The 25,878-nt window shown below is 45.1% G+C and overlaps 1 protein-coding gene across 4 annotated transcripts; it reads left to right on the top strand.

The window, feature by feature from the left end:
* The first annotated feature begins 1,573 nt into the window (after positions 1-1,573).
* LOC100091891 (immunoglobulin kappa light chain-like) lies at positions 1,574-25,622 on the top strand. Of its 4 annotated transcripts, XM_039912967.1 has the most exons (9): positions 1,575-1,742; positions 1,855-2,165; positions 10,581-10,635; positions 17,567-17,884; positions 19,173-19,220; positions 20,663-20,710; positions 22,122-22,169; positions 23,181-23,249; positions 24,846-25,622. In XM_039912967.1, the coding sequence occupies exons 1-9, from the start codon at positions 1,700-1,702 to the stop codon at positions 25,097-25,099; spliced, it is 1,194 nt and encodes a 397-aa protein (XP_039768901.1). In that variant the 5' UTR covers positions 1,575-1,699; the 3' UTR covers positions 25,100-25,622. The 4 variants fall into 4 exon arrangements, with proteins under 4 accessions (XP_039768903.1, XP_039768904.1, XP_039768901.1 ...); XM_039912969.1 differs by lacking the exon at positions 22,122-22,169 and having other exon boundaries at positions 1,574-1,742; XM_039912968.1 differs by lacking the exon at positions 19,173-19,220.
* Positions 25,623-25,878: the final 256 nt, after the last annotated feature.

Raw genomic sequence — 25,878 nt, 5'->3', positions numbered from 1 at the left:
TGTCTCTCATTCCTTACAAAGTTTTTCCTCTAAAAGAGCCTCTCCTTTCTTGCTGGTACTACGTCATCCTGGTCTATCCTTGGAAATTGACTCCCAGTTTTCAGCTGGGTCCCAGTAGTACCTGAGACTTTGGCTTACTGTGACCTTAGAGCATTCCCTCTGCTCTCCTTACTTTCCATTTCCTAATTTCAGATCTTCATGCAATGGTGGTCTGTCTCCTGCTGCTGTTCATTCTACTCACATGGCACCCAGTGTAGCTGTGTTGAGGTGAGTATAGTGTCAAAGCTAAGAGACTATGTTCCAGGACTTCATTATTTATCTCAGCACACACAGATTTTCTGTTCCATCTTTATCAGAGTGAAATTTTTTGATGACTTTGGAAAAATAAAACTCAGAATGAAAGGACATGTGGTCCTAGAAGCACAAGAAAAATGGAACAGCAAATTTTACAGAGTAAATTTTCTGATTGTTCTTCCCGTCAGGGAAAAAAATATCATCAATTATTTTGGGGCCTTTTGCACTTTTCCATATTCAGATCTCCCTTTTCCTTGTCATATCGTTCACTAACTATTTAGATTGGGTCTTTGTGTTTCTCCTTGTCTCAAAGTTCTGTAAAGTTCTGCTTCTTTGTGCTCGAAGTCTGAATCGAAGTCTGGCCATCTTAGACTGTGAGCTTCCTGAAGGCAGGAATCATGTCTGTTTACCTGGCTGTGTACAGTGCCTAACCCAGTGCCATGATGTTGAGGATAAGGATGATGCTGAGGGTGAATTTCAAAGTATTAAATCCAATGGAAGGAAAATGTTTTGTGTCAGTTCTCTTCCACATCTTCTAAACTCTTCTTGACCACTGCAGATTGATTTCCAACCTAGCGATTTTATATGTGTGGAGGTGGTTAATATTCAGTTCAGTCATATTTAATGAGCGCTTACTGTGTGCACAGAACTGTACTAAGCATTTGGGCGAGTATTAATATAACAGTAAACAGACACATTCCCTCCCCAAAATGAAGTCACGGTCTAGAGGTAGCATCACCATCTCATCCACTATCCCCCTGGGGAAATGTTCAGTACCTCTGTGCTTTCTCCTGGGGGTTGAGTGATGAATAACTGCGGAACTAATCTCACTAAGGTAAGTCTGTGTAGAAAAATATTGATCTGATGGAGGACTTTGAGGTTTACAAAGTGATACCTTCGCCCATGCAAGAGGAGATCAGGCACCATGCGGCGGGTAGATTTGTTTGTGTTCCTTTCTAGCACACTCTTGGACTCCAGTGCATCACGGGTGGGGCGACTGGCCTGAGCACAGGCTATTTAAAATTCACAATCAATATTTAAGCCAAGCTCGGCCTCAACCACTTACTACTCTTTGTCATTAAGGGCTTAAGGCCAAAGGTCAACAAGTTCCTTGTCCCAGTGGTGAAGAGGTGTGAACTGGTAGGAGATTTTACAGCCAATCACTGCCATGGTAGTTACAAACTCGTCTTCCTGTCAGTGAGCCCTGGGAGAGGGAGGATGATGGCATCCGTGGCCTGAAGTTAACAGCGAATCAGCGGCGCGCTGAGAAAGCCAAAGCGTAGCCCGGACAGAGACGCTCGGTCAGGGACTCCCTGGGTCATTTCCTCCTCAATCCCCAGCTGGCTGTCTCCTCTGGTGCTGAGTCTCCCTCCCAAAGGCCATAGGCCACATCCCACCTGAGAGGATGTCACCACTGTGCGTGCTCGCCCTGGCTGCCCTGTGTGCAGGTAAGTGACTTTCCACCCTGTCTCTTGGCTAGAGAAGACAATGGGGGAATTCTCTCCATTTGCTCCCACTTCATCCTTTCCAGTGATTCGCTCTCTTTCCCTTCCTTTTCAGCTGGAACCAGAGCAGTAAAAGTGGAGCAGACAGAACTGTCCATCACTAAAGTACCCGGAAAGACAGTCCGGATGAGCTGTGTGGTGTCCGGCGTTACATTTTCTGATGCTTTCATACACTGGTACCAACAGAAACCAGGGCAGGGTTTGGAGAGGCTGCTCTCTATCTTATCGGAGAGCGATATTTTCTATGAAGTGGGCGTTGACAAGAACAGGTTTGAGGTGGATAAAAAAGCTAAATTCTCCACCTCCACCCTAACGATCCATCGTGTAGAGATCGGTGATGCGGCCACCTACTATTGTGGCTGCTGGGATACCCACGGTAACACCAGTTCGCAGGCAGCCTACACAAAATCCCTTCCCTTGCCCCTCTGCCCACTTCCGTTCTCACTTGAGACCCTCAACGGCTTTCTACCACGGTCTCTTGCCAGCAAAAAGATATTCTAAACCCAGATCCAATTCAGAGGAACCTGCTTTCAGAAGTTTTACAGTGTATGAAGTCTGCTTGAAAAAGCCTCATCAAAGGGTCTTAAAAACAGTTTAACCCACTCATCCACATTTCCCTACTTTTTTTTTTAATAGTATTGGTTAAGCCCTTACTATGTGTCAGTCACTGTACTAAGTGCTGGGGTAGAGACAAGCTACTCAGGTTGGTTACAGTTCATGGCCTACATGAGGGGCTGAGTTGGAATTCCCATTTTACATTTGAGGTAACTGAGGTGCAAAGAAATCAAGTGACTCTCCCTAGGTCACACAGCAGACAAGTGGCAGAGTTTGTATTAGAACTCGGGGTCTGATTTTCAAGCCTATGCTCTATCCCCAAGACCACACTTCTCTTTAAAACGATTTAACCCGCTCATTAACATTTCCATCTTTTTTTTTGTAATAGTATTTGTTAAGCCCTTACTAAGTGCCAGGAATTGTTCTTAAGCACTGGGGTAGGTATAAGATAATCAGGTTGGACACAGTCCAAGTCCCACACGGGGCTCACAGTATCAGTCCCCACTTTACAGATTAGGTAACTGCAACACAGAGAAGTGAAGTGAGTTGTCCAAAGTCACATGGCAGACACCCAAACCCATCGGCCTCCCAGACCCATGCTCTGTCCCTTAGGCAACTCTGCTTCTCCTCTGTATAAAGGAGAATCGAGCTTTCCCAACCCCACTCTCTTTGTCTTTGAGCTTTTCCCTGCTCCTGTGCCCACCCTGTGAGTCCATCCATATTCAGTCTCTGGAGAGTGCTGCCTCTGGGGGGGATCTCATTTCTTGTGTTAGGTCCTCTTTCAACTCCTCTCGCCAGCATCGCTGTCCCGACTCGGGCTAATGACACCCTCTCCCTGCTCTGTCCCCGACTCCGCCTTACCTTCATTAAAATATATTCTGTGACTCTCGTAGGGTGATCAGCAGAACTAGAACCTCAAGTTTTCAGGGACATTCTTAAGCTCCCCAAAATCACTGGTGTCATTGGCAAGATCGATGGAGATTGGGCCTTGGACAGGGCACAACCGTAGCACTGAGGAGAAAGCTGAAGTAAGACCAGATCTCTGATATCGAAGAACTTCCAGTCCAGCGTGAGGGACAAGCAAACATGAGATTGTCAACAAACTGTTGAAATGCAAGAGCATAAATATCAAACAGATGCACAAAACCTTGTGGATTGTCACAAAGCAGCTGAAGAAGATTTAATCAATGTGTAAGCAGGATTATTGGGAATTAGCAAGGAAACTTTTTGTTTAGGAAAGTGGACAGGGTCTTGGTGGACAGGAGGGAAGTAGCATGTTGAAGTTGAGGGCCACGGAGGAGGGAAGAGTGTTCTAGATGGGGCAATGGGTGAGCAGTGGTCCGTGGCTTGAGAGTTGATAGAGCCGGTGGCCCACGAGTTAGCTTGGGAAGAAGGGAGAATACAAACTGGGCTCCTATGGTGGAAGTTGCCACCCAGCCAGAAGCCATGTGGCCAAGGGTAAAGAGCAAGGGCCTGGGAGTGAGAGGACCTGGGTTCTAATCTCTAGACTGTAAGCCCACTGTGGGCAGGGGTTCTCTCTATTGCTGTATTGTACTTTCCAAGTGCTTAGTACAATGCTCTGCCCACAGTAAGCGTTCAATAAATACAATTGAATGTATGAATAAATGAATGAATAATCCAGCCTCTACCACGTGCCTGCTGTGTGACTTTGGGCAAATCACTTTACTTCTCTGTGTCAGTTTCCACACCTGAATTTTTTTTTTTTTGGTATTTGGTAAACAGTTTACTACGTACCAGGCACTGTACTAAGCACTGGTGAAGATATAAGCTAATCAGGTCGGCCACAGTCCATATCCCACATGTGGTTCACAGTATTAATCTCCATTTTGCAGAGGAACTAACTGAGGCACAGAGAAGTGAAGTGATTTGCCCAAGGTCACACAGCAGGTAAGTGGCAGAGATGGGATTAGAAGCCACGTCCTTCTGACTCTTAGGCCTGTTCTGTACTCAATAGGCCAAGCTTCTCTCAAATGGGAATTCAATATATGATCTCCTTTAATAATAATGGTACTTATTAAGCATTTACTATGGGCCAAGCACTGTTCTAAACACTGGGATAGGAACAAGTTAATCAGGTTGGACACAGTCTCTGTGCCGTGGGGGCTCACACTCTTATCCTCATTTTACAGAGGAGGTAACTGAGGCACAGAGAAGTTAAGTGATTTGCCCAAGGTCACATAGCAGACGTGGCAGAGCCGGGATTAGAAACCAGGTCCTTCTGACTAACAGGCTCTTGCTCTATCCACTAAACCACTCTGACTGCATCTGACCCGATTATTTTGTTTCTACCCCAGTTGCATAGAAGAGTGCTTAACACACAGTAAGCACTTAACAAATATCATAAAAATCATCCTCATTAGGAGCAAGAGAGTCAGGTGCTGGTCACTTTGGAAGATGTTTCTCTAGTTTACTTTTCCAACTGCAGCCATTGGAAAGAGGTGATTGTTGGAGTCGTATTTGCTCTGAATGAGCAGTCACAAACTTGGAAACTCCTTCTATAACTAACAGTTGTGGTATTGTTCAAGCGCTTCTTATGTGCCAAGCACTGTTCTAAGTTCTGGGGTAGATACAAGTTATTCAGGTTGGACACAGTTGCTGTCTTATGTGAGGCTCACAGTCTGAGTAGGAGGGAGAACAGGTCCCGAATCCCCATTTTACAGTGAGGAAACTGAGACGCAGAGATGTTAAGTGACTTGCCCAAGATCGTCCACCAGAAAACTGGAAGAGTCGGTATTAGAAGGTCTTTTTAATCTCGGGCCTACGCTCTTTCCACTAGGCCACACTGCTTCTCATGCTACTTAACTAATTTACTGAAGCTCTTACTGATTTGGTTGTTCTCCTTGCCAATCAATCAATCAAACAATCATATTTATTAAGTACTTACTCTGTGCAGAGCACTGTAGTAAGGGCTTAGGAGAGTAAAACATACCAATGTAACAGAGTTGGTAGATATGTTCCCTGCTCACAACAAGCGCATGGTCTATAGGGAGCTCGTGCCAATTTCTTCTTTTTGCTTTATATTTTTTCACGGTCATTCTCTCCTTATGTCTCTGTTATAGGGTGTCCTCACTTCTCCTCCCTCTTCCTCCCCAATTTTAGTTTCTGACCCTTTAGACTGTAAGCTCGGTCTCTAGACTGTAAGCTCCTGTGGGCAGGGAAAGTGTCTGCTGATTCTGTTGTATTGTACTCTCCAAAGCGCTTAGTACAGTGCTCTGCACACATAGTAAGTGCTCAATAAATACAATTGATTGATTGACCCTTTTGTGGGCCAGCCAGAGTCTTTGTCTAACCTTGACCCCAATCCTTGACTCTTCTAGGGTCCTGTATTTCCCACTCTTTTTTTTATCATATTTGTTAAGCACTTACTATGTGCCAGGCACTGTTCTAAGGGCTGCGATAGATAGAAGATAATCAGGTTGACGATTCATGTTCCCCATGAGGCTCAGAGTTTTAGTCCCCATTTTACAGATGAGGGAACTGAGGATCAGAGAAGCAAAGTGACTTGTCCAAGATCATACAACAGACAAGTGGCGGAACCGGGATTTAAACTCCGGTCCTCTGACCCCCAGGCCCGTGCTCTTTCCGCTAGGCCACACTGCTTATCACTGTAATTTACTGAAGCTCTTATTGCTTTGATTGTCATCCTTATCAATCGATCGATCGATCATATTTATGATTGAAAGAGCATGACATAGTGAATAGAGCAAGGGTCTGGGAGTCAGAGGACCTGGGTTCCAATCCCAGATCTGCTACTTGTGTACTGCGTGACCCTGCGCAAGTCACTTCACTTCTCTGGGCCTCAGTTACCTCATCTGTAAAATGGAGATTGAGACTGTGAGCCCCACGTGGGACAGGGACTGTGTCCAACTCGACTTGCTTGTATCCACTCCAGCGCTTAGTACAGTGCCTGGCACATATAAAGCGCTTAGTTATTACTATCATTTTTAAGCTCCTACTGTGTGCCCAGTTCGTTCGAGAAGCCTGTTCCTAGATTCTCTCTCCCCGCCCCCTTTTTGTTTCAACTACTACAAAACCTCCCACCTCCTTCTCCAAGACTATACGGTCCAGCCTCCTTGGACCAAACTCCCGCTGCCCGCAGCTTTGAGGAATCAGTCAGTGGAGAGAGGGAGGAGAAAACTAGAGGTCGGGACAGGGTTAAAAGGAATCGGTGACCTCAGGAACAGAGGTGGAAGGAGAAATGGCTGCTACCAAAATGAATCACTTTCTCCTTCTCTTCTCTATACTCTGGTCCTCCCTTGTTCTCCGGTCCTCTAACGCACGTTTTACTGAGCAGTGAGGAGGATGGAAACTCTCTGACGGTTCATGCTGGCTTCTCTCTGGGTATGTAAGTATTTATATTGATGTCTGTCTCCCCCTCTAGGCTGTAAGCCTGTTGTGGGCAGGGAATGCGTCTACCAATTCTGTTGTACTCTCCCAAGAGCTTAGTACACGCTCTGCGCACAGTAAGTGCTCAATAAATACCAACGATTAGTTGACTGATTGATTTTTATCCTTCTACTGAAGGCAAGGTCAAGTTAAAATGGGGAACAGCGTTGGTTCCTTGCAGACAGACTGCACTGTTTTACCTCTTCTCCTTGCTCCAGGAGGATATGCCCAAATTCAATTCACTCAAACCCCATCATTTAAGGTTCAGATGCCAACCTCTACAGCAAAGATATTTTAAAAAAATTTAAGGAATTTCTTTGACTTCCTTTAACTTCCACTGATATCGACAGAAAGATGGCAAAACTCCGGAGCAGATACTATATTATTATGTTTTAAACACTTTCTATGTTACAGGATTTCCAAGAGGGAAATACGTCTTTTTCAGTGGTAAAACATCCGCATGTTTCTTAGTGATCTTCAACCTAAAAGTCACCGATGCTCTGACCTATTATTGTGCTCTATTATTGTCTTTCCACAGTGACAGGTGATATTAGGCAGCGTGGTCTAGTAGATACAGCTTGGGCCTGGGAGACAGAAGGACCTGGGTTCTAATTCTGTCTCCGCCACTTGTCTTCTGTGTGACTCGGGACAAGTCACTTAACTTCTCTGTGCCTCTGTTACCTCATCTGTAAAATGGGAATTCATAATAATAATAATAATAATGGCATTTGTTAAACACTTACTATGTGCCAAGCACTGTTCTAAGCGCTGTGGGGGGGGAATACAAGGTATTCTTAATCCCCATTTTACAGATGAGGTAACTGAGCCCGGTGTGGGACAGGGACTGTACCTGACCTGATTATCTTGTCAAGCACTTAGAACAGTGCTTGATACCTAGTAAATGCTTACCAAATACCATAATCATATTCATCATCTATCCTGGGCTTAAAATAGTGCTTGGCTCAGAGTAAGCACTTAAATGTCAGCGTGGCTCAGTGGAAAGAGCCCGGGTTTGGGAGTCAGAGGTCATGGGTTCGACCCCCAGCTCTGCCACTTGGCAGCTGAGTGACTGTGGGCAAGTCACTTCACTTCTCTGGGCCTCAGTTACCTCATCTGTAAAATGGGGATTAACTGTGAGCCTCACGTGGGACAACCTGATGACCCTGTATCTCCCCCAGCGCTCAGAACAGTGCTCTGCACATAGCGCTTAACAAATACTTTATAACATAAATGTCATAATTACCATTATTGTTATTACTATTATTATTACTTTTAGTGGTAGTAGCGGTAAGTAGTAATTTTAGTAGAGTTAGAAAAAATAACAAGTAACAGGAAGGGAATCAGTAAATACTTGAAAGCTAATTGTGGGCAGAGAATGTGCCTGTTTATTATTATATTGTCGCCTCCCAAATGCTTGGTACAGTGCTTTGGACATATTGAGCGCCTAAAGAATACGATTGAATGAATGAATGAGACTGTGCTTTGTCTGGGAGGATATGGGAGGCAGGGGCAGAATCAGGGGGTAGTATCTGGGGGCACTGAAGTTGAACTTCAAGATTAAAGCTCCCTTAACCCCCCACACCAGGGAAGGTGCCTACCAACTCTGTTATATTGTACTCTCCCAAGCGTTTGGTACAGTGCTCTGCACGCAGTAAGTGCTCAACAGATACAACTGAATGATTGGTGAGGAGAAATCGAAAATGGCATCTGTGCATGGGCAGGGCTGGGAGAAGAATCTGATGCAAGAACACGCCCGGCTCCTTCTGCTGCTGTACCTATGCGGTGGCCATCTTAGAATGGTTTACTGCAGCCACCATCTTCACGATATCTGAAGTGATAGTTGTGTCGGTGGGACAGGAGGAGGACTAGCGCGTCTTTTAGGAGGCAATTGGGGGCCACCTCTTTCTCCAAGAGCCGGAGGCTACAGCCTCCTGAAGCCCCTGAATTAATCTGGCCTGGGTTCACATCTGTGCGATGAAGCAGTAACTCATTTTCCCTCCCAAATCCTCTCTTCCATCACTGTTGACCACATTCCCATCCTCCCGTCTCTGAAACCCACAACCCGTTGCCAATCCCGCTGGTTCTTCCCTTGCACTCCAATCCGCCCCTCCTCCTTTATCTAAACGGCCAGCGCTCAGGTCCAACCTTTTGTCGTATCCCAACTCAGCTCTCCTATCCATACTGGTCTCCCTGCCTCCCGTCTCTCCCTTCTCCAGCCTCTCTCCACTCGGCTGCCTGGATCGTTTTTCTAGTGAGTTGAGCAGAAACGGTCGTCCGCTCAACTGTATATCGTCCGCTCGACTGCATATATGTGTATATATCTTCATTACCCTGCTTATTTTGTTAATGAGATGTACATCGCCTTGATTCTATTTATTTGCTATTATTTTAATGAGATGTTCACCCCCTTGATTCTATTTATTGCTATTGTTCTTGTCGGTCCGTCTCCCCCGATTAGACTGTAAGCCCGTCAAGGGGCAGGGACTGTCTCTATCTGTCACCGATTTGTACATTCCCAGCGTTTAGTACAGTGCTCTGCACCTAGTAAACGCTCAATAAATACTATTGAATGAAATGGTTCCGAGCAGAAATCACAAGGGGAATAATAATAACCACAACAACAGTGATAATAATAGTGGCATTTGCTAAGTGCTGACTATGTGCCAGACACTGTACTGAGCGCTCGGAGAAAAGGTCAGGGAGGTCAACCACCAGAGGGAACGCCTCAAGAGTCAGGAAACTTAGAGGAGCTTCACCCGATCATTAGATGGCGCCACCGTTCTTTCCAAAGCTTTGCTCGTTACAGCTTTTTCCATGATTCCCTCAGTGTTGATGATCTATGGCATTCATTAAGTCCTCACTACGCATGGAGCACTGTTCTAAGCCCCGGGGTATTTTGTGGAGCAGGAACGCCCAAACTGCCACTAGAGTCACAGCACCACTGCTCATCTCTGTCCATTCACAATGAATTTGACCACGGATTCTGGCTCAAGGCAAATGCAGAGAAACGATCCCCATCGGCTGGGATCAAGGCCCTCTCTCCTCTAGACCGTAACCTTATTCTAGGCAGGAAATATGACGGCTAATTCTATTGTGTTGTAGTTTCCCAAGCACTTGGTACGGTGCTCTGCACACAGTAAATGCTCGATAAATGCCCCTGATCGATCGATTGATTGATTGACTTCTTATACCTGGTTTTGCCAGATATAACTTCCCACCCTGTCACATGGACAGGACAAGATCTGATCCAGGAGCAAGGGATCTGTTTCTTCCACCCTGCACCTCTGCGGCTGCAGGGCTTCAGAGTCCTAGGTGTCTGCCTTTGATGTCGGGCCAATCTGTTTCCTCCGTGATTCAACAGAAGTGGAAAAATTCCCTCTTTTCTCCCTCTTTCACACACTTAAGTTAACACAGGGTGCACTTAAAGCCTCATGGAGAGCTTGGTGTCTGATATGGAACGGCGGGGCGGGGAGTAAAGTTAGTCAATAGCCAAACTTGTTCCGTGGCCAAGTCAAGTCCACAAGTCCTGGTCCAACTGAAGCCTGTCTATCATCGTGGAGACAACCCTCACCCGGCTTCTGCAGTTAGGAGCCCTGCGGGGATTTGGAAAGTGTGTGATAGCCTCCATCCGTCGGAGGAAGATTGATCTGCCGGTGGATAAATGTTTCAAAATATCATCTTTCTGGACCTTCGCAGGGAACCAAGAAGTCGAGATTGTGGGATAAATGTGTTAATTTTCGGAATGTTCACTAGTAAATGCTGGTCCAGGTAGGACCCCAGGAAAATCACTTTACTTCTTGTAAGCAGGCAAATCACCGTGATACCACAGCATGGATCAAGTATTTCGGAGGAGGAACCAAGCTAGTTGTTACCGGTAAGTATCTTCCTGACTTGTCTTCACAGTTTTAGAACGGAATATCCCGCCCCAATTTTTTTAAGAGAGAAACGTCATTTGGTGAACTAATTAAGATTAACATCGTCCTCCCCCCGGGGTTCACCTTCTGGGCCCGGGTCCCCGCTGCCGCCGGGTCAAAGAGACCAGGATGGGACAGGAAGTCATTGGTGCCCAAGTAAGTAATGGTTCTTCCTGCTGGGACTGGACTAAGGTGATTCCATCAGAGGGACCAGGTAATAGACTAACAGGTAAGGAGCAAAGATGTTCTAATTGCATCTAGTTGAAGCAGCATGGCTTAGTGGCAAGAGCAGGGGCTTGGGAGTCAGAGGTCGTGGGTTCTAATCCTGGCTCCCCCACCTACCAGCTGTGGGACTTTGGGCAAGTCACTTAACTTCTCTGTGCCTCAGTCACCTCATCTGTAAAATGGGGATTAAGACTGTGAGCCCCATGGGATGACCTGAAGACCTTGTATCGACTCCAGTGCTTAGAAATTTCTTGGCACATAGTAAGTGCATAACAGATACCATCATCATTCTTATTATTATCGCCACAGAGCGGTAACTATAATAATTAGGATTAATAATAATAACAATGATAATGGTGTTTGTTAAGTGCTTTCTATGTGCCAAGCACTGTTCTTAGCACTGGGGTAGATACAAGCTAATCAGGTTGGACACAGACGCTGTCTTACGTGGGGCTCACAGTCTTAATCCCCATTTTAGAGATGAGGTAACTGAGACACAGAGAAGTTAAGTAACTTAAAGTCACACTGCTGACTTGTGGCAGAGCTGGGATTAGAACTCATGTCCCCTGGCTCCCAAGCCTGTGCTCTTGCCACTAGGCTATACTGCTTCTCTAGTGTTGGGGTTGGGGGCGGGTGGGGGATGAGGGTCGGGGGTAGGGGGTCCAGTCCCATCTCCAGATATAGGCTGGAGGGGTTAGACTCCAGGCCGGAGGGGAGAACTCACGTTTTTCATGTCAGGTTAGAATGGCCGGGATTCCTATCCTTAGACTAGGGCCCTCTTCTAGCTCTCCCTAGAGAACCAGGCTAAAGCTTATCACATCACAGTGGACAGTAGTTCCCACTGCAGCTCCCCAAGAAGCTGCCCTTCAGTGACCACAGTCCACCCAACAAGATCCTGTTCCCTCTCTGTCCGGACTCCAAGACAGGAAAGCCGTGTGTTGGCCTCCCGAGAGGGAGCAAGTCCCTCTTTGTGCTAATTTGCATCCTGCGTTCGAGGAGAGACGATAGTGTTTATCCATTTCCCGTTTCCTGTAAAATCTCCCCTTGTCTTTCCCGCCCCCTTTTCTTGCAACGGAAATGGAGTAGGATCTGGTGGGGCCAGACACTGTTCAGCCCCTGAATGAGATCTGGGGACCCTATCCATGAGATGCTCCTGAACACATCTTCCAGCTGATAGCCAAAGTTGGGTGGAGGGAGTGGGCCCCGTCCACAAAGATTCTCAATATCCAGAGATGATGAAGAGGGTAGATTTGAAGGGATTTCATTTTAAATAAGGTGGTCAACGTGGTCTGGCCTAGGAGGCTGGAAGCATTACCTTCATGCTGAATCGTCATAGAACGGTAGCGATGTTGAAGGGCTGATTCATTTATTCATTCATTCATTCATTCATTCATTCATTCAATAGTATTTATTGAGCGCTTACTATGTGCAGAGCACTGTACTAAGCGCTTGGAATGAACTAGTCGGCAACAGATAGAGACAGTCCCTGCCATTTGACAGGCTTACGGTCTAATCGGGGGAGATGGGCAGACAAGAACAATGGCAATAAATAGAGTCGAGGGGAAGAACATCTCATAAAAACAATGGCAACTAAATAGAATCAGGGTGATGTACATCTCATTAAACAAAATAAACAAAATAAATAGGGTGATAAAGATATATACAGTCTAGCGGACGAGGACAGTGCTGAGCGGGTGGGATGGGAGAGGGGGAGGAGGAGAGGGAAAGGGGGGGCAAGAGGGTTTAGCTGCGGAGAGATGAAGGGGGGGTAGAGGGAGCAGAGGGAAACAGGGGGGAGCTTAATCTGGGAAGGCCTCTTGGAGGAGGTGAGTTTTAAGTAGGGATTTGAAGAGGGGAAGAGAATGAGTCTGGCGGAGGTGAGGAGGGAGGGCGTTCCGGGACCGCGGGGGGACGCGGCCCGGGGGTCGACGGCGGGACGGGCGAGACCGAGGGACGGTGAGGAGGTGGGCGGCGGAGGAGCGGAGCGTGCGGGGTGGGCGGTAGAAAGACAGAAGGGAGGAGAGGTAGGAGAGGAGAGGTAGGCTGATGGTGGGGTCCAGCCCCAATTCCATACACAGGCTGCAGGGGATAGGCTTCAGGCAGCTGAGAAGTAGTGTGGCCTAGTGGATAGAGCAAGGGCCTGTGAATCAGAAGGACCTGGGGTTTAATCCTGTTTCTGTCACATGTCTGCTGTGTGACCTTGGGAAAGTCACTTCACTTCTCTGTGCTTCAGTTACCTCATCTGTAAAATGGGGATTAAGACTTTGAGCCTTATGTGGGGCAGGGACTGTGTCCGATGCAGTTGTATCTAACCCAAAGCTTAGTACAGTGCGTGGCACATAGTAAGAGCTTAAAAAAATACAAAAAATATTATTATTATTATTAGATTGCATTGAGAAGCAACGGGCCTAGTTGAAAGACCACCAGCCTGGGAGTCAGAGGACCTGGGGTCTTAAAATGGCTCTGCCATTTTTGCTTGTTGCATGACCTTGGGCAAGTCACTTAAATTCTCTGCGCCTCTGTTTTCCTTTTCTCCCTCTTACTTAAACTGTGAACCCCACGCAGAACAGGGGCTGTGCCCAACCTAATTAACTTGTACCTACCCCAGCATTTAGAAGAGCATTTGACACATAGTAAGAATTTAACAAATACCATTTACAAAACAATTTTTTGTTTATTTTTAAGAAGAACGAGGCCCTGTGGTGGCTGGTATGTGGTTTTTCTTCCTTGCCTTTCTCTGAGAATAAAAGGGGCTCACCAGGGGATGGTAGGATCTGAGAGCACCCCTTGAGAAGCTGAGAAAAAAAAATCCATGGAAAGGAAGTGTTTGGGATGGGAATTGTTCCTGGAGACAGAACCGAGTACAGAGCCAAGGGAAGAGAGGAGGGAGGAGGTTTGAAGAGCCAAGGCGATGAGGGGAGGTTTGGAAGAGACTATATAGAATTTTTTGCCAAATAAACAGCACGTTCAGCAGGACACCTCAATGACCTAGTCAGGGGGATCAGGTGAAGGATGACCAGTTGGAGATCATAACGTCTCTGGGATTCCTATTCCTGCCCTCTGGAGTTCTGCTTTTCATACTTTCCACTGAGAGGCAGGAAGAGGAAGCCCAGGAGGGACAGATTAGAGGGAGAGGTAAGCCAGGTGGTTTGCTCTTCATTTCTCTTTTGAAGTCATTTTCGTAGCGGTTCCGGGCAGGCCGGAAACAGGAGAAGATGGTTTTGTTATCTCCTTCACTGTTCAGTGGAGTTACTAGGAAAAGTTCCAAGTCAGTTGGTAGTCCAGCAGGGCCCTGGGAGTGCCAGCTGCAGAGGGAAACTGGGAAAGGGAGGAAGATGCCCTACTGTGGCACCTAGCCCAGTTGCCACAGACATGAGCCACTCCTGACTGCATTGAGCGGGCAGCACTGATCACTCCCGTCTTCACCTAAGGATGTTTATAGCTAAGACCAGGACTGAAACAGGAAGCATAATTGCCAGTGAGCAAACCTCAATGGGATTGAAAAAGACCCTGGTAGCCTGGACCAGCCCAGGATTCAAGAGATTCCCAGTGGTCTCATCCCAAATCCACCTTCCCATCAAGTGGTCTGACCACTGCCTTGAAGGGAAACTATCAAAGGGGTTTCATTGTGCTTGAGTCCTTTAAGATAAGGCACTGAGAGATTTCTCTAAAAGGCACTGGTACCATGTCAGGACTGAAATACTTCGGCACAAGAGTTAAACGGCTAGTCCCAGGTCAATTTAGGAAGGCTCGTAGTATCTGAATGAAATGATACGGTTCGAGGGTTCTAAACTGTATTTAATCAATGAACTGGTTTAGACCAAATCCATGCTTTTATTAGAAATGAACCCAGCTGAACCCACATCAGGGTTGAAGGAGCTGTACTATGCCAGAACCCTGTCTGATAGAAATCAGGAGAGGCTGCGCATTGTAGAGGATGAGTATTTTGTAATGCATGAGTGTTCTTGGAAATAGGGCAGGGTGGAAATTAGACATAGCCTAGATTGAGGTACTCAGAGTGGAAGCTGTGAGACTGGGGGGGGGGAATTCCCTGCCCTTCTGGGGCCCAGAAGAGCTCGAAGCAGTTTCACTTTGATGCCCATGAGTAACTTTGAGCTCCTTTGAGATGGTGGAGACCAACTCAGTGTGGCTCAATGGAAAGAGCACGGGTTCGAATCCCGGCTCGCCCACTTGCCAGCTGTGTGACTGTGGGCAAGTCACTTCACTTCTCGGTGCCTCAGTTACCTCATCTGTAAAATGGGGATGAAGACTGTGAGCCCCACGTGGGACAACCTTATTCCCCTGTGTCTACTCCAGAGCTTAGAACAGTGCTCAGCACATAGTAAGTGCTTAACAAATACCAACATTATTATTATTATTATTATTAACTCTGTTATATTATACTCTCCTAAGCTTAGTACAGTGCTCTGCACACAGTAAGTGCTCATTAAATATGAACAATTGATGATTAATTGACCAGGACCATGGACCATGGTCATCAGAGAGAGAGAGAGATGAGGTTTTCAGTCATAGGGGAGAAAGAAGGATTGAACCCTCTCTGGAGTTCGTCGGACTTTATGCCAGTGACTCAACCCATCTCAGAGGACACAGGTGATAGTCTTACCCTACAGTAAAGTATTTCCTGAGCTTCTCAAAGGGGCCAGGAAGCAGGACTCCATCTCCTTTCACCCAAGAGGTCTTTGGTTCCCTGCTTCTGGGAAACAGCACACAAACAGAGGGATTGTTGTAGGAGAGAGATTTCTGGAATTTTTCTCTCTGTGTCACAGGAGGCCCTTGTGGGCTGGGATTCAGGACATGAGGATCTGTATCTAACCTCCTTCCTGACTAGCCGGTCGCTCTTGAGTCTCTTACCTGGCTCAGTCCCCAATTTCCTCATCACTGAAGGGAGGATTATTCCATCTACCACCTCCAGAGCTGTGTCTCAAGGAGCGGGGAACACCCTTGAGGAGATGAAGTGGTGAAAGACTAAGAAGCAGGTCCCCCTGGGTCAATAAACCAAGTAACATCACCAACTGAGTGCTTGGGAGAAAGGGAGCAGGAAAGAACTAATCTTTGAGCTACATGACTGGGTAAAGCTTAATTCTGGGCAGGGAATGTGTTCGGTAACCCTGTTATACTGTACTCTCCCAAGCCCTAAGTAGAGTGCTCAGTATACACAGTAAAAATTCAATAAATAGGATTGATTGATAGGAGAAAGATTCATGATATATGTACTCTAAAAAGATGCTTGAATGTGTAGGATTCTCCTACAAGATAGGTAAATTCCACCAAGGATCAAGCTGTGAAATACTGGGACTGAAAAGCAGGGAGATGGATATTCTGTTAAATTTCCAGGGGAAAATATTTTTTTTTGCAATGAGCAATAGAAAGGTGTAGGAAGTATCAAAGTTTTTGGGCCAGGCGCAAGGCTTACTGTTATTAAGTGCAAATCCTAGGAATGTCAAAACAAACTGAGCCCTAAGGTAGAGGAATGAGGGGGAACTATGTAAAGATTCATTTTTTCATGATCAGAAGATGTGTTAAATTTTGGAAGAGAGAAAGTATGGCATTGTTCTTGGCTTTTTGTCTGCTAAACATTAGAAACATGGAATACTTTAATGGGATTCTACCTTGGGTCAGGCAGAAGGATCTGGGATAGTCAAAATGAATTAGCATGAAACTATTAAAAACTTAAAAAATGACCAGAATCTAGTGTGATAGAAGAAGAAGAATATTAAATGGGGGGAGACGTCCCCATTTGATTAATAACGATAATAATAATAATAATTATGGTATTTGTTGAGCATTTACTTTATGTCAAGCACTATACTAAACACTTGGGTAGATACAAGGTAGTCATGTCAGATGCAGTCCCTGTCCCCTGGGGCCCCCTTGTCTGAGTTGGAGGGAGAATATGTATTGAACTCCCATTTTTCAGGTGAGGAAATAGAGGCACACAGAAATTAAGTGACAGCCATTAAGAGGCAGAGCTGGGATTAGAACTCAGGTCTTCTGATTCCCAGGCCCTTCCCCTTTCCTTTAGGCCATGCTATTTCTCCGATTGATTCTCTGATTGATTTCACTGGCACATCATCGTGGGATTCCCCAAAATGTCAGGACCTTATTCACTCATAAATGAAATAAATGACTTTCATCAAGGAGCATAGAAAATAAAAGTCGGTTTGAGTTTGAGTCTTCTGCTGGCTAAGATGTCTTTGGGTGCCCATCAGTAATATGAAGGGATTTTTTTTCCATAGAGTAATTTAGGATGAAAATTGAATCAGTTTTGTAACAGAAATTCTACAAAGACTAGATGTGCAAATCTGCTCTCTTCTAAATGGCAAATCCCTCTCAGTGGCTTGAATTACCAGTGCTGTGAGTTGGTTGTTCAAGGAGGTCTGAGCATTGGAATTATGTAAGACTGTAAGCTCCTTGAGAGAAGAGGACTCCAATTCTCTTATATTGTACTCTCCCAAGTGCGTAGTACAGTGCTCTGCACTCAGTAAATACCAATGATTGATTGAGGTTTGATGCCAACAAATTTGAACCCTGTTATGGGATATCATTCATCTGTATTTTGATTTCATTTCTTTCATGTTTGTTGTAATTGTCATGCACTGGTGGAATTCAGATCTCTGAACATTTTGTCTTCTATTTTATTCACAGGGGGAACTGTTACCCCCAAAGCTCCTGAACCCATCAAGTTTTTCCCATCTTCACTAGAGCAGGAAAAACAAAATACAGAAACCTATATTTGCCTCTTGAAGGATTTTTACCCAGAAATTATCAGAATGCATTGGAAGGAAGAGGGGAGTGATAAGATACTGGAGTCCCAGCAGAGTGAGCCACTCCAGGTGAAGGACAAGTACTGGCAGTTGAGCTGGTTGACCGTTAACAAATCATCACCGGGGAAGATTTACAGATTGATATATAAACATGAGAAGACCGGTCGGATAGCAAAGGAAGAGCTATTCACAGCACCAGGTAAGGCTTATTCAATGATCTGGAACCATGGAAACTTTGATCCAGTTAAATTGAACAAGTGGACAAAGAGACTATGAGATATTTCCACTGAACCAGCTCTAATTCTTATGTTTGTTCCTCTAGCTTCTGTCCCCATCACCACTTCTACAAAAGCCTCTACTACGGTTGAAAATAAGTCTCCCTGTGCTTTGGCTACAGTCTAGGGTATGGTGATATACCTATCCTCGGCCTTTGATGTTCAGAGGGAGGTGGGACCCTTTCCCAGCTTAGTGGCTATAGAAGAAAAAAGAAAAGTTCCCTAGGATCTGGCTTTCCTACTCCCTGCTCCTCTGTCAGGGCCCCCAGCCTCCCTGGGAATTCTGGTTTAAGTCCCTTCTTGCATCTGGGGAAAGTTTTCATCCATTAGAAGCAGTGTGATCTAGTGGAAAGAGCACTGGATTGGGAAGACCTGCGTTCTAATTCTGGCTCCATTGGAATTATGTCTGCTGTGTGACCTTGGGCAAGTCACTTTACTTCTCTGTGCCTCAATTACCTCATCTGTAAATACCCATTACCCATTTTCTCATCTGTAAAATGGGAATTAAGATTGTGAGACCGCATGTGGGTCAGATTTTTTGCCCATCCTGATCGTATATACCCCAGTGCTTAGTACAGTGCCTGGCGCATAGTAAGCGCTAAACAAATACCATAAAAAAACTACCGAGAAGCACTGAAACTCTTTATTTTTCTTGTTTCACTGTGTTTGCCTTATTTCGACTTAACAATATCTGAGCTGTTTCTTGCACTTAATTCATCTATATGCAAAAATTTGTGTTATTGCATTTTGGCAAGAGCACACTGACCAGTGGTATTTATTGAGCATTTATTGTGTGAATTTCTGAATTCTGAGACTGATATGGTCCAGGAAACTCTTTCAATTCCAAAATAAAAGACTTCTTTTCCTTTCACTTGATGGGGAGGAATCTGGGAAACTCCTTCATGCTTTCATCCTGACACAGGTGCGTATGGCAGGGTTTTCTTCATGGGGAAATCCTTTCTTCCCATGCCGTATGTACATACATCTGCTCAAGACATAAATGTTTGGTTTTTATTTAAGATCAAAGCCATTACATGCAAATACGCGGACATTTATTTGGGCAGAAGGTTATGAAGAATACAAATATCAACGTGAGGTTAATGGTGATTTTTCTCAGAGGAATTTTAATAGGTCTTTCTAAAGGGATGAATGTGAATATTTATACAGAAATGGCTTGAAGCAATTCTAATTCTTGTTGTTTGTTCTGTCTAGCTTCTGTCCCCACCACCAATTCTACAAAAGCCTCTACTACGGTTGGAAGTAAGTCTCTCTTTCTTTTCGCTGCGGTGACAACCCCATCCTTGGCCTCTGATGCTCGTAGCTAGCTAGGACTTAGTGACTTTCCTAGCTTAGTGACTGTAGAAGAAATGAGAGAGTTTCTGAAGGATCAGGTCCTCCTACTCCCTTTTCCTCTGTCAAGGCCTCCAGCCTATGTGGGATTCTTGGGTTAAGTCTCATCCTGCATCTGGGAAAAGTGTTCATCCATTAGAAGCAGCTTGCCCTAGTGGAAAGAGCTCCGGACTTGGGAGACTTGGGTTCTAAGAATCCCTGCTCAGCCGCATGTCTGCTGTGTGACACTGGGCAAGTCAATTCACTTCTCTGTGCTTCGGTTACCTCATCCATAAAATGGGGGATTAAGACTGTGAGACCCTATGTGGGACAGGGATCGTGTCCAAACTGATTAGTTTATGTCTACGCGAGGGCTTAGTACTTTGCCTGGCACTTAAAAAGCAACCTCTTGAGAAGCACAGGAACTCCTTATTTTTCTTGTTTCAGTGTGTTTGCCTTGCTTCTACTTGACAAATTTCTGAGCTATTTTGTTCTTGCACTTAATTTAACTATATGCAAAAACTTGTATGATTGTGTTTTGGAAAGAACAAACTGACCTGAAGAAAATCAATCAACCAGTGCTATTTATTGAGCATTTATTGTGTACAGAGCACTGTACTAAGCATTTAGGAGAGAAGCCAAGAGACTCTGAGTAGCCAAAAAAAAGCCTGGGGGAGGTCCAGTCCTGTGGTGTTCTAGTGGAAAAGTGTCCACTGTATCACCACGCCAACTCGTCCTAGTTGGCTCAGGCTCTGCCTTTCAGACCATCTTTCTTCTTCATAACAATTCTCCCACTAGACTGTAAGCTCCTGAGGGTAGCGATCATGTCTAACAACTTTAGTTTCTTGTACTCTCCCAAGGGCTTCCAACAGTGTTCTGCATACAGTAAACGTGCAGTAAATACCGTTGTTTGATTGACGTAGCTTCCAAAAGGACACATACACTTCTCCTTATTTCCCCTCAACTATTTTGGCAAAATTAATTCTGTTGTCCAGGAAACTCTTTTGATTCTATAATAAAAGACCTCTTTTCCTTTCTTTTGATGGGAGGACTCTAGGAAACCCTTTCATGCCTTCATCTTGACACCGGTGCAGACGGCAGGGATTTCTTACTGGGGAAAAGCTCTCTGCTCATACCGTTATATGCAGGTGTCTGTGCAAGACATAAATGTTTTGTTTCTATTTAAGATGGAAGTCATTACATGCCGATATGTATTTGATTTGAGGTGGAGGTTATGAAGAATAAGATTATCTCTGTGGAGTTTATGGCAACTTTTCTCAGTGGAATTTTACCAGGTCTTTCTGTAGGGATACAAATGGATATTTCCACAGAACTTAAAAATAACTCTAATTTTGGTTTTTGTTTTATTGTAGCTTCTGTCCCCACCACCACTTCTACAGAAGCCTCAACTACGATTGAAAGTAAGTCTCTCTTTGTTTTGGCTGCAGTCTAGGGAATGGTGACATCTCCATCCTTGGCCTTGGATGCTTGTAAGGAGATAGGAACTTTTCCCAGCTTAGTGACTGTAGAAGAAATGAGAGGTTCTGAAGGATCTGGCTCTTCTACTCCCTGTTCCTCTGTCAGGACCTCCAGCCTACCTGGGAACCTTGGGTTAAGTCCCATCCTGTATCTGGGAAAAGTGTTCGTCCATTAGAGCTGCGTAGCCAAGTGGAAAGAACACAACACTGGGAAGACCTGGGTTCTAATCCTGACTTTGCCACTTCTACTGTGTGATGTTGGGCAAGTCATTTAATTTCTCATTACATCAATTTTCTCATATGTAAAATGGGGATAAAGACTGTATGTCCCGATTTGGAACAGGGACTGTTTCCACCCTGATTAACTTGAATCTACCCAAGTTTTTAGCAGAGTTCCTGGCACATAGTAAGCACTTTAAAAATACCGTAAAAAAACCCATTGAGAAACATCTAAACTCTTAACTGTTCTTGTTTCAGTGCGTTTGCTCTCTGAGCCATTTGTTTCTTGCACTTAATATGTGATTGCATTTTGACAGAACAAACTGACCTTAAGGAAATCAATTAGTCGGTGGTATTTACTGATGTATTTACTGTGTGCAGATCACTGTACTAAGCACAAGGGAGAAAAACAAAGAGACTCTGAGTAGCAAAACCGGGGGCAGGTCCAGTCCTGTGGCATATTAGTGGAAAAGTGTTTTTCCACTAGATCTTCTCCCCAACAAGGATGAGTTGGCTCAGACTTTGCCTTTCAGATCATCTCTCTTTATAACATTTCTCTCTTTAGATTGAATTCTCCTTGAGGGTAGGGATCATGTCTACCAACTCTATTTTTGTGTACTCTCCCAAGTGCTTACTATAGTGCTGTGAACAGAGTAAGTGTTCAGTAAATGCTATTGATCGGTGTGGTTTTCCCAAAGACGCAAACATTTTCTCTATTTTCCCTCTTGACTATTTTGGGAAAAAAAGAATTTCTGAATGCTAGGACTGCTATAGGCCAGAAAACTCTTTCTTTTCCACAATAAAAGACATTTTGCTTTCACCTGATGGGGAGGACTTTCATATCTTTCATATCTTCATCCCGACACTGGTGCGGATGGCAGGGATTTCTTCCTGGGGCAATCTTCTCTTCTTGTGCCATTATGTGCATGCAATTATGCAAGACATAAATGTTTGGTTTTTATTTAAGATCGAAGCCATTACATGCTGATAAGCAGGCATTTGGTTTTAGCTGGAGGTTATGGAGAATGAGATTGTCATTGCGGGGATTATGGCATTTTTTTCTCTGGGATGCATGGTGATATTTCCACACAACTGTCTTGAAAGCAACTCTAATTCTCATGTTTCTTCCTTCTAGCTTCTGTCCCCACCACCACTGCTACGGAACGCCCTACTACGGTTGAAAGTAAGTCTCTCTTTGTTTAGGCTGCAGTATAGGGAATGGTGACATCTCCATTCTAGGCCTTCCCATGCTCGGTGGGAGATTTAGTGATTGTAGAAGAAATAAGAAAGGTTCCCTAGGATCTGACCCTCCTACTCCCTTTTCCTCTGTTAGGGCCCCAGGCCTACCTGGGAACCTTGGGTTAAGTCCCATCCTGTATCTGGGAAAAGTATTCATCCATTAGAAGCAATGTGGTCTAAGTGGAAAGAGTGCCAGACTGGCAAGACCAGGGTTCAAATCCTTGTTCACCATATGTCTGCTGTGTGACCTCGAGCAAGTCACTTCACTTCTCTGTGTCTCAGTTAACTCATCTGTTAAATGGTGATTAAGATTGTGAGCCCCTATATGGGACAGGAAATATCTCCACCCCAATTAGCTTGTATGTATCTGGGGGCTTAGTACAGTTCCTGGCACATAGTAAGCACTTAAGAAATTCCATTAAAATGTTATTATTATTATTACTATTATTGATATTAATAGCATTCACTTTATAAGAACCCCAACTTTCTTTTTCCTTTATGTTTCTATTCATAAGGCTTCTCTCAAGGATGTAAACATTTCTCTCCATGACTTTTCTGGGAAAAAACAAAATACCAAATGTAGGAAGCTACCACCTCCAAGAAATTCTTTTTGGTCCAAGGAAACGCCTCTTTTCTTTTCACCTGATGGGGAGAATTCTGGAAAACAAGTTTATTCTTTCACCCTGACCCTCATGTGTCCAGAAGAGTTTTCTTGGTGGAATATTCTCTTCTCATGTACAGATGGGTGCTTCAGTACAGGGGATGAATATTTAGCTTTTATGCATTTATTTTAAAGTCATTCTATGCTGATGTACAAACCTTTTGTTGGGGCTCAAGAGTCCATAACTATTTTTCTTGATGGAGTCATACCGTAACATGTCTTCCTACGGTAGTGAATGTGGATGTTTGCACTTGACCTGAAAATAGCTCTAATTATTGTTTTTGCTTTCCCCAGCTCTTCACCCCACACTTACCCCTACAGTTGGGAAAGTCTGCACTAATGATTTAGAAAAACAACGCAGGGGTAAGTCTCTCTCTGCTCTGAGCTGCAGCCCAGTAAAGGGCCCTTTCTCTCCTCATCAGTTCATGGTGCAAAGGGTCAAACTTCCCAGCCCATCGATCGTAGGATAAAGTAGCAGGTCCCTCAGGACAGAGGGGCTCTGATGAGGGATGACCCGAGGTGTCCCCAGTGTCTTACCAGAGCCTCCCCTGCCCATCACTGGGATTTACGGGGTGGTTAACACTGGGGATCTCGGCTCTACAGGAGTGCTGCCGTGAGGCAGAGCTGTTTATGGGAATAAAGCTTTCCCTATCAACCATCATCCCTGGTGGATTTCCAGGCCCCTCCCAGAAACACCACCATCAGAAGCATCTTTCCTCAAATCTCCTCGGCTGTCTCCTTCTCCTCCACTTCTTCTTCCTCCTCCTTCCCCTCCTCCTCCTCAGTTACTTCAGACACGCTTCTGGCTGACCCTGCCTTCTGGGTTATGGGATCTGGAAGCTGTCACCCCATGAGCTCGTAGCTGGGGCTCGATGACTCTGGCCCCTAGGATGGATAGGGTCACTGTAGTCACCCACAGCCCCTGAACCTCGTGTAACTGGTAGCTCAACCTCCATTCAGGTGGGTTAATAGCAGGAGAGGGCTAAATCTTTTTTAGGGTATTTGTTAAGCACTTACTGTGTGTCAAATACTGTTCTAAGTGCTGGCATAGATACAAGTTAATTGCGTTGGACACGGTCCCTCTCCTGCATGGGGCTCACACTCTAAGTAGGAGGGAGGACCAGAATGGGATTGGGGGAGGTGGGGCCTCCCTGCCCAATGCAGAAGTGGGGGTCACTGGGGGCAGAAAAGCTGGGTCGCACCTTGGTAGTACCCAATTTGCTCCTGAAAACTGCTTGGACATTGCCTCCCCCTTGTGAGGTTACTGATGTGAAAGAAAAATCCCCAAGAACTGTACAACTGCACTGTCAGTGCGAGTCCAACTGGTATTTATCTAGCACTTTTATTTCCAAAGTGCTCTCATGTTACTTTTTTCAGTTTTGCCTTCACAACAACTCTGTGAAATAGATTAAAAAAACTCCCTTAAATCAATCAGTGTTATTTTTTGAGGACCTACTGTGTGGAGAACATTACACCAAACATTTGAGAGAATACAATAGAATTAGTAGACCCGTCCTTCAAGAAGCTTGCCGTCTTGCAGGGAAAGGTTGAGCAGATACAAGAGGAATTTGGACCCTTTCATGGACAATCGACCAGTCAATTATATTTACTCATCTTCCACCGTGTGCAAAGCCCTAGGGAAGGCACTTGAGAGAGTACAATAGAGGTAGTGGGCAGATCCCTGCCCTAAAGACACTTACAATAAAGTAGCTTGAGGAGGGATTTGGACAGATTCACGGATGATCGGTCCTCAGTGGGTTACCAGAGTTCAAAACAGGGATGTTGCAGGTGAGGTTGGGGTGTTAGATGGCCCATCCAGACAGGGAAGACATTCAGGAAGCCGCCATCAAATCATTCCTACAAGCGTCCGTCGTCGATGGCACTGTCAGAGTTCCAGGGAGGGGGAACACTGGACTGGCACTGGTCTTGCATTGCTCATCTTGGATGTTTTTATTTCAGTTAAACAAGTTTTCCAATCAGTGAACATGACTGCCTATTACACCTACACCATCCTTCTGCTCAAGAGCACCATGTACTGCACCTTCATGCTGTTCCTCATTTACAAAAGGAACGTGGCCAGTGGCAACTGGAGAGAACTGGCCAGTTCACATCTCTGGAGAATGGTGCGAGGGCGAACAGAATTTCCCTGGACCAAACGCCCAACTTCTCTTCAGACCAACACACAAGGAGCAGAGCAGTACATGGATGCTTGACATATTATTGTTATTGCAATTACAAGCAGTTCTTCTATGTAATCACCAGGCAGAGGCTTATTTTATGATTTTATTTTTAAACTGTAGAAGAAAGCGTGAGGTTTTAACAAGCCCTCTTTCCTTGATTTTGCTTTTATGTTCTGCCCTTAGTTTTAGATTTACCTCTCATTTTCTTATCAATCGATCTAGTCGCATAAATGAAAGCACCACTACCCTGCTATCAACAGGTGTGGAACTGTTCTTTCTCCTGCTCCTACCAATAAATAATTTGTGTCTGCTTGTCTCCCCCATGGGATTGTAAATTCCCTCCCCGAATCCTCAGCTTGTGAGCCCCAGGTGCGGCAGGGATTATGTCTGATCTTTTTATTTACCTCAATGCTTAGTACAGTGCTTGGCACTTAAACTCCACAATTATCAGCTTCATCATTTTTAAGCTCCTGTGGCAGGGACTGTGTCTTTCACCTATACTGATGGCTCCTATGATAGACACTCATTAAATGGTATTGATTGAAAGACCTCCATATTTGAACACGATTTACTTGATTTTGATAACATTCTTCACCAGGCTGAGGGAGGCAGTGGGGTAGAGTTGGAAGGAGGGTAGAGTTGGCAGTCGGGAGATCTCGGTTCTAGATCTGGTTCTGACCCGACTTTGCGGGATGACTTTGGACAGGTTCCCTTGCCTCTCTAAACTTCAATTTTTTCATCCGTGAAAAGGGGCTAACACTAAATGGACCGGGAGCCCTCTAGCTTCCCCCCGCACCCTCCCTTATCTTGGG

This window comes from Ornithorhynchus anatinus, chromosome 8, assembly GCF_004115215.2.
Source record: "Ornithorhynchus anatinus isolate Pmale09 chromosome 8, mOrnAna1.pri.v4, whole genome shotgun sequence".
Classification (NCBI taxonomy): Eukaryota; Metazoa; Chordata; class Mammalia; order Monotremata; family Ornithorhynchidae; genus Ornithorhynchus; species Ornithorhynchus anatinus.
This window is presented reverse-complemented; position numbering and strand designations above follow the sequence as displayed.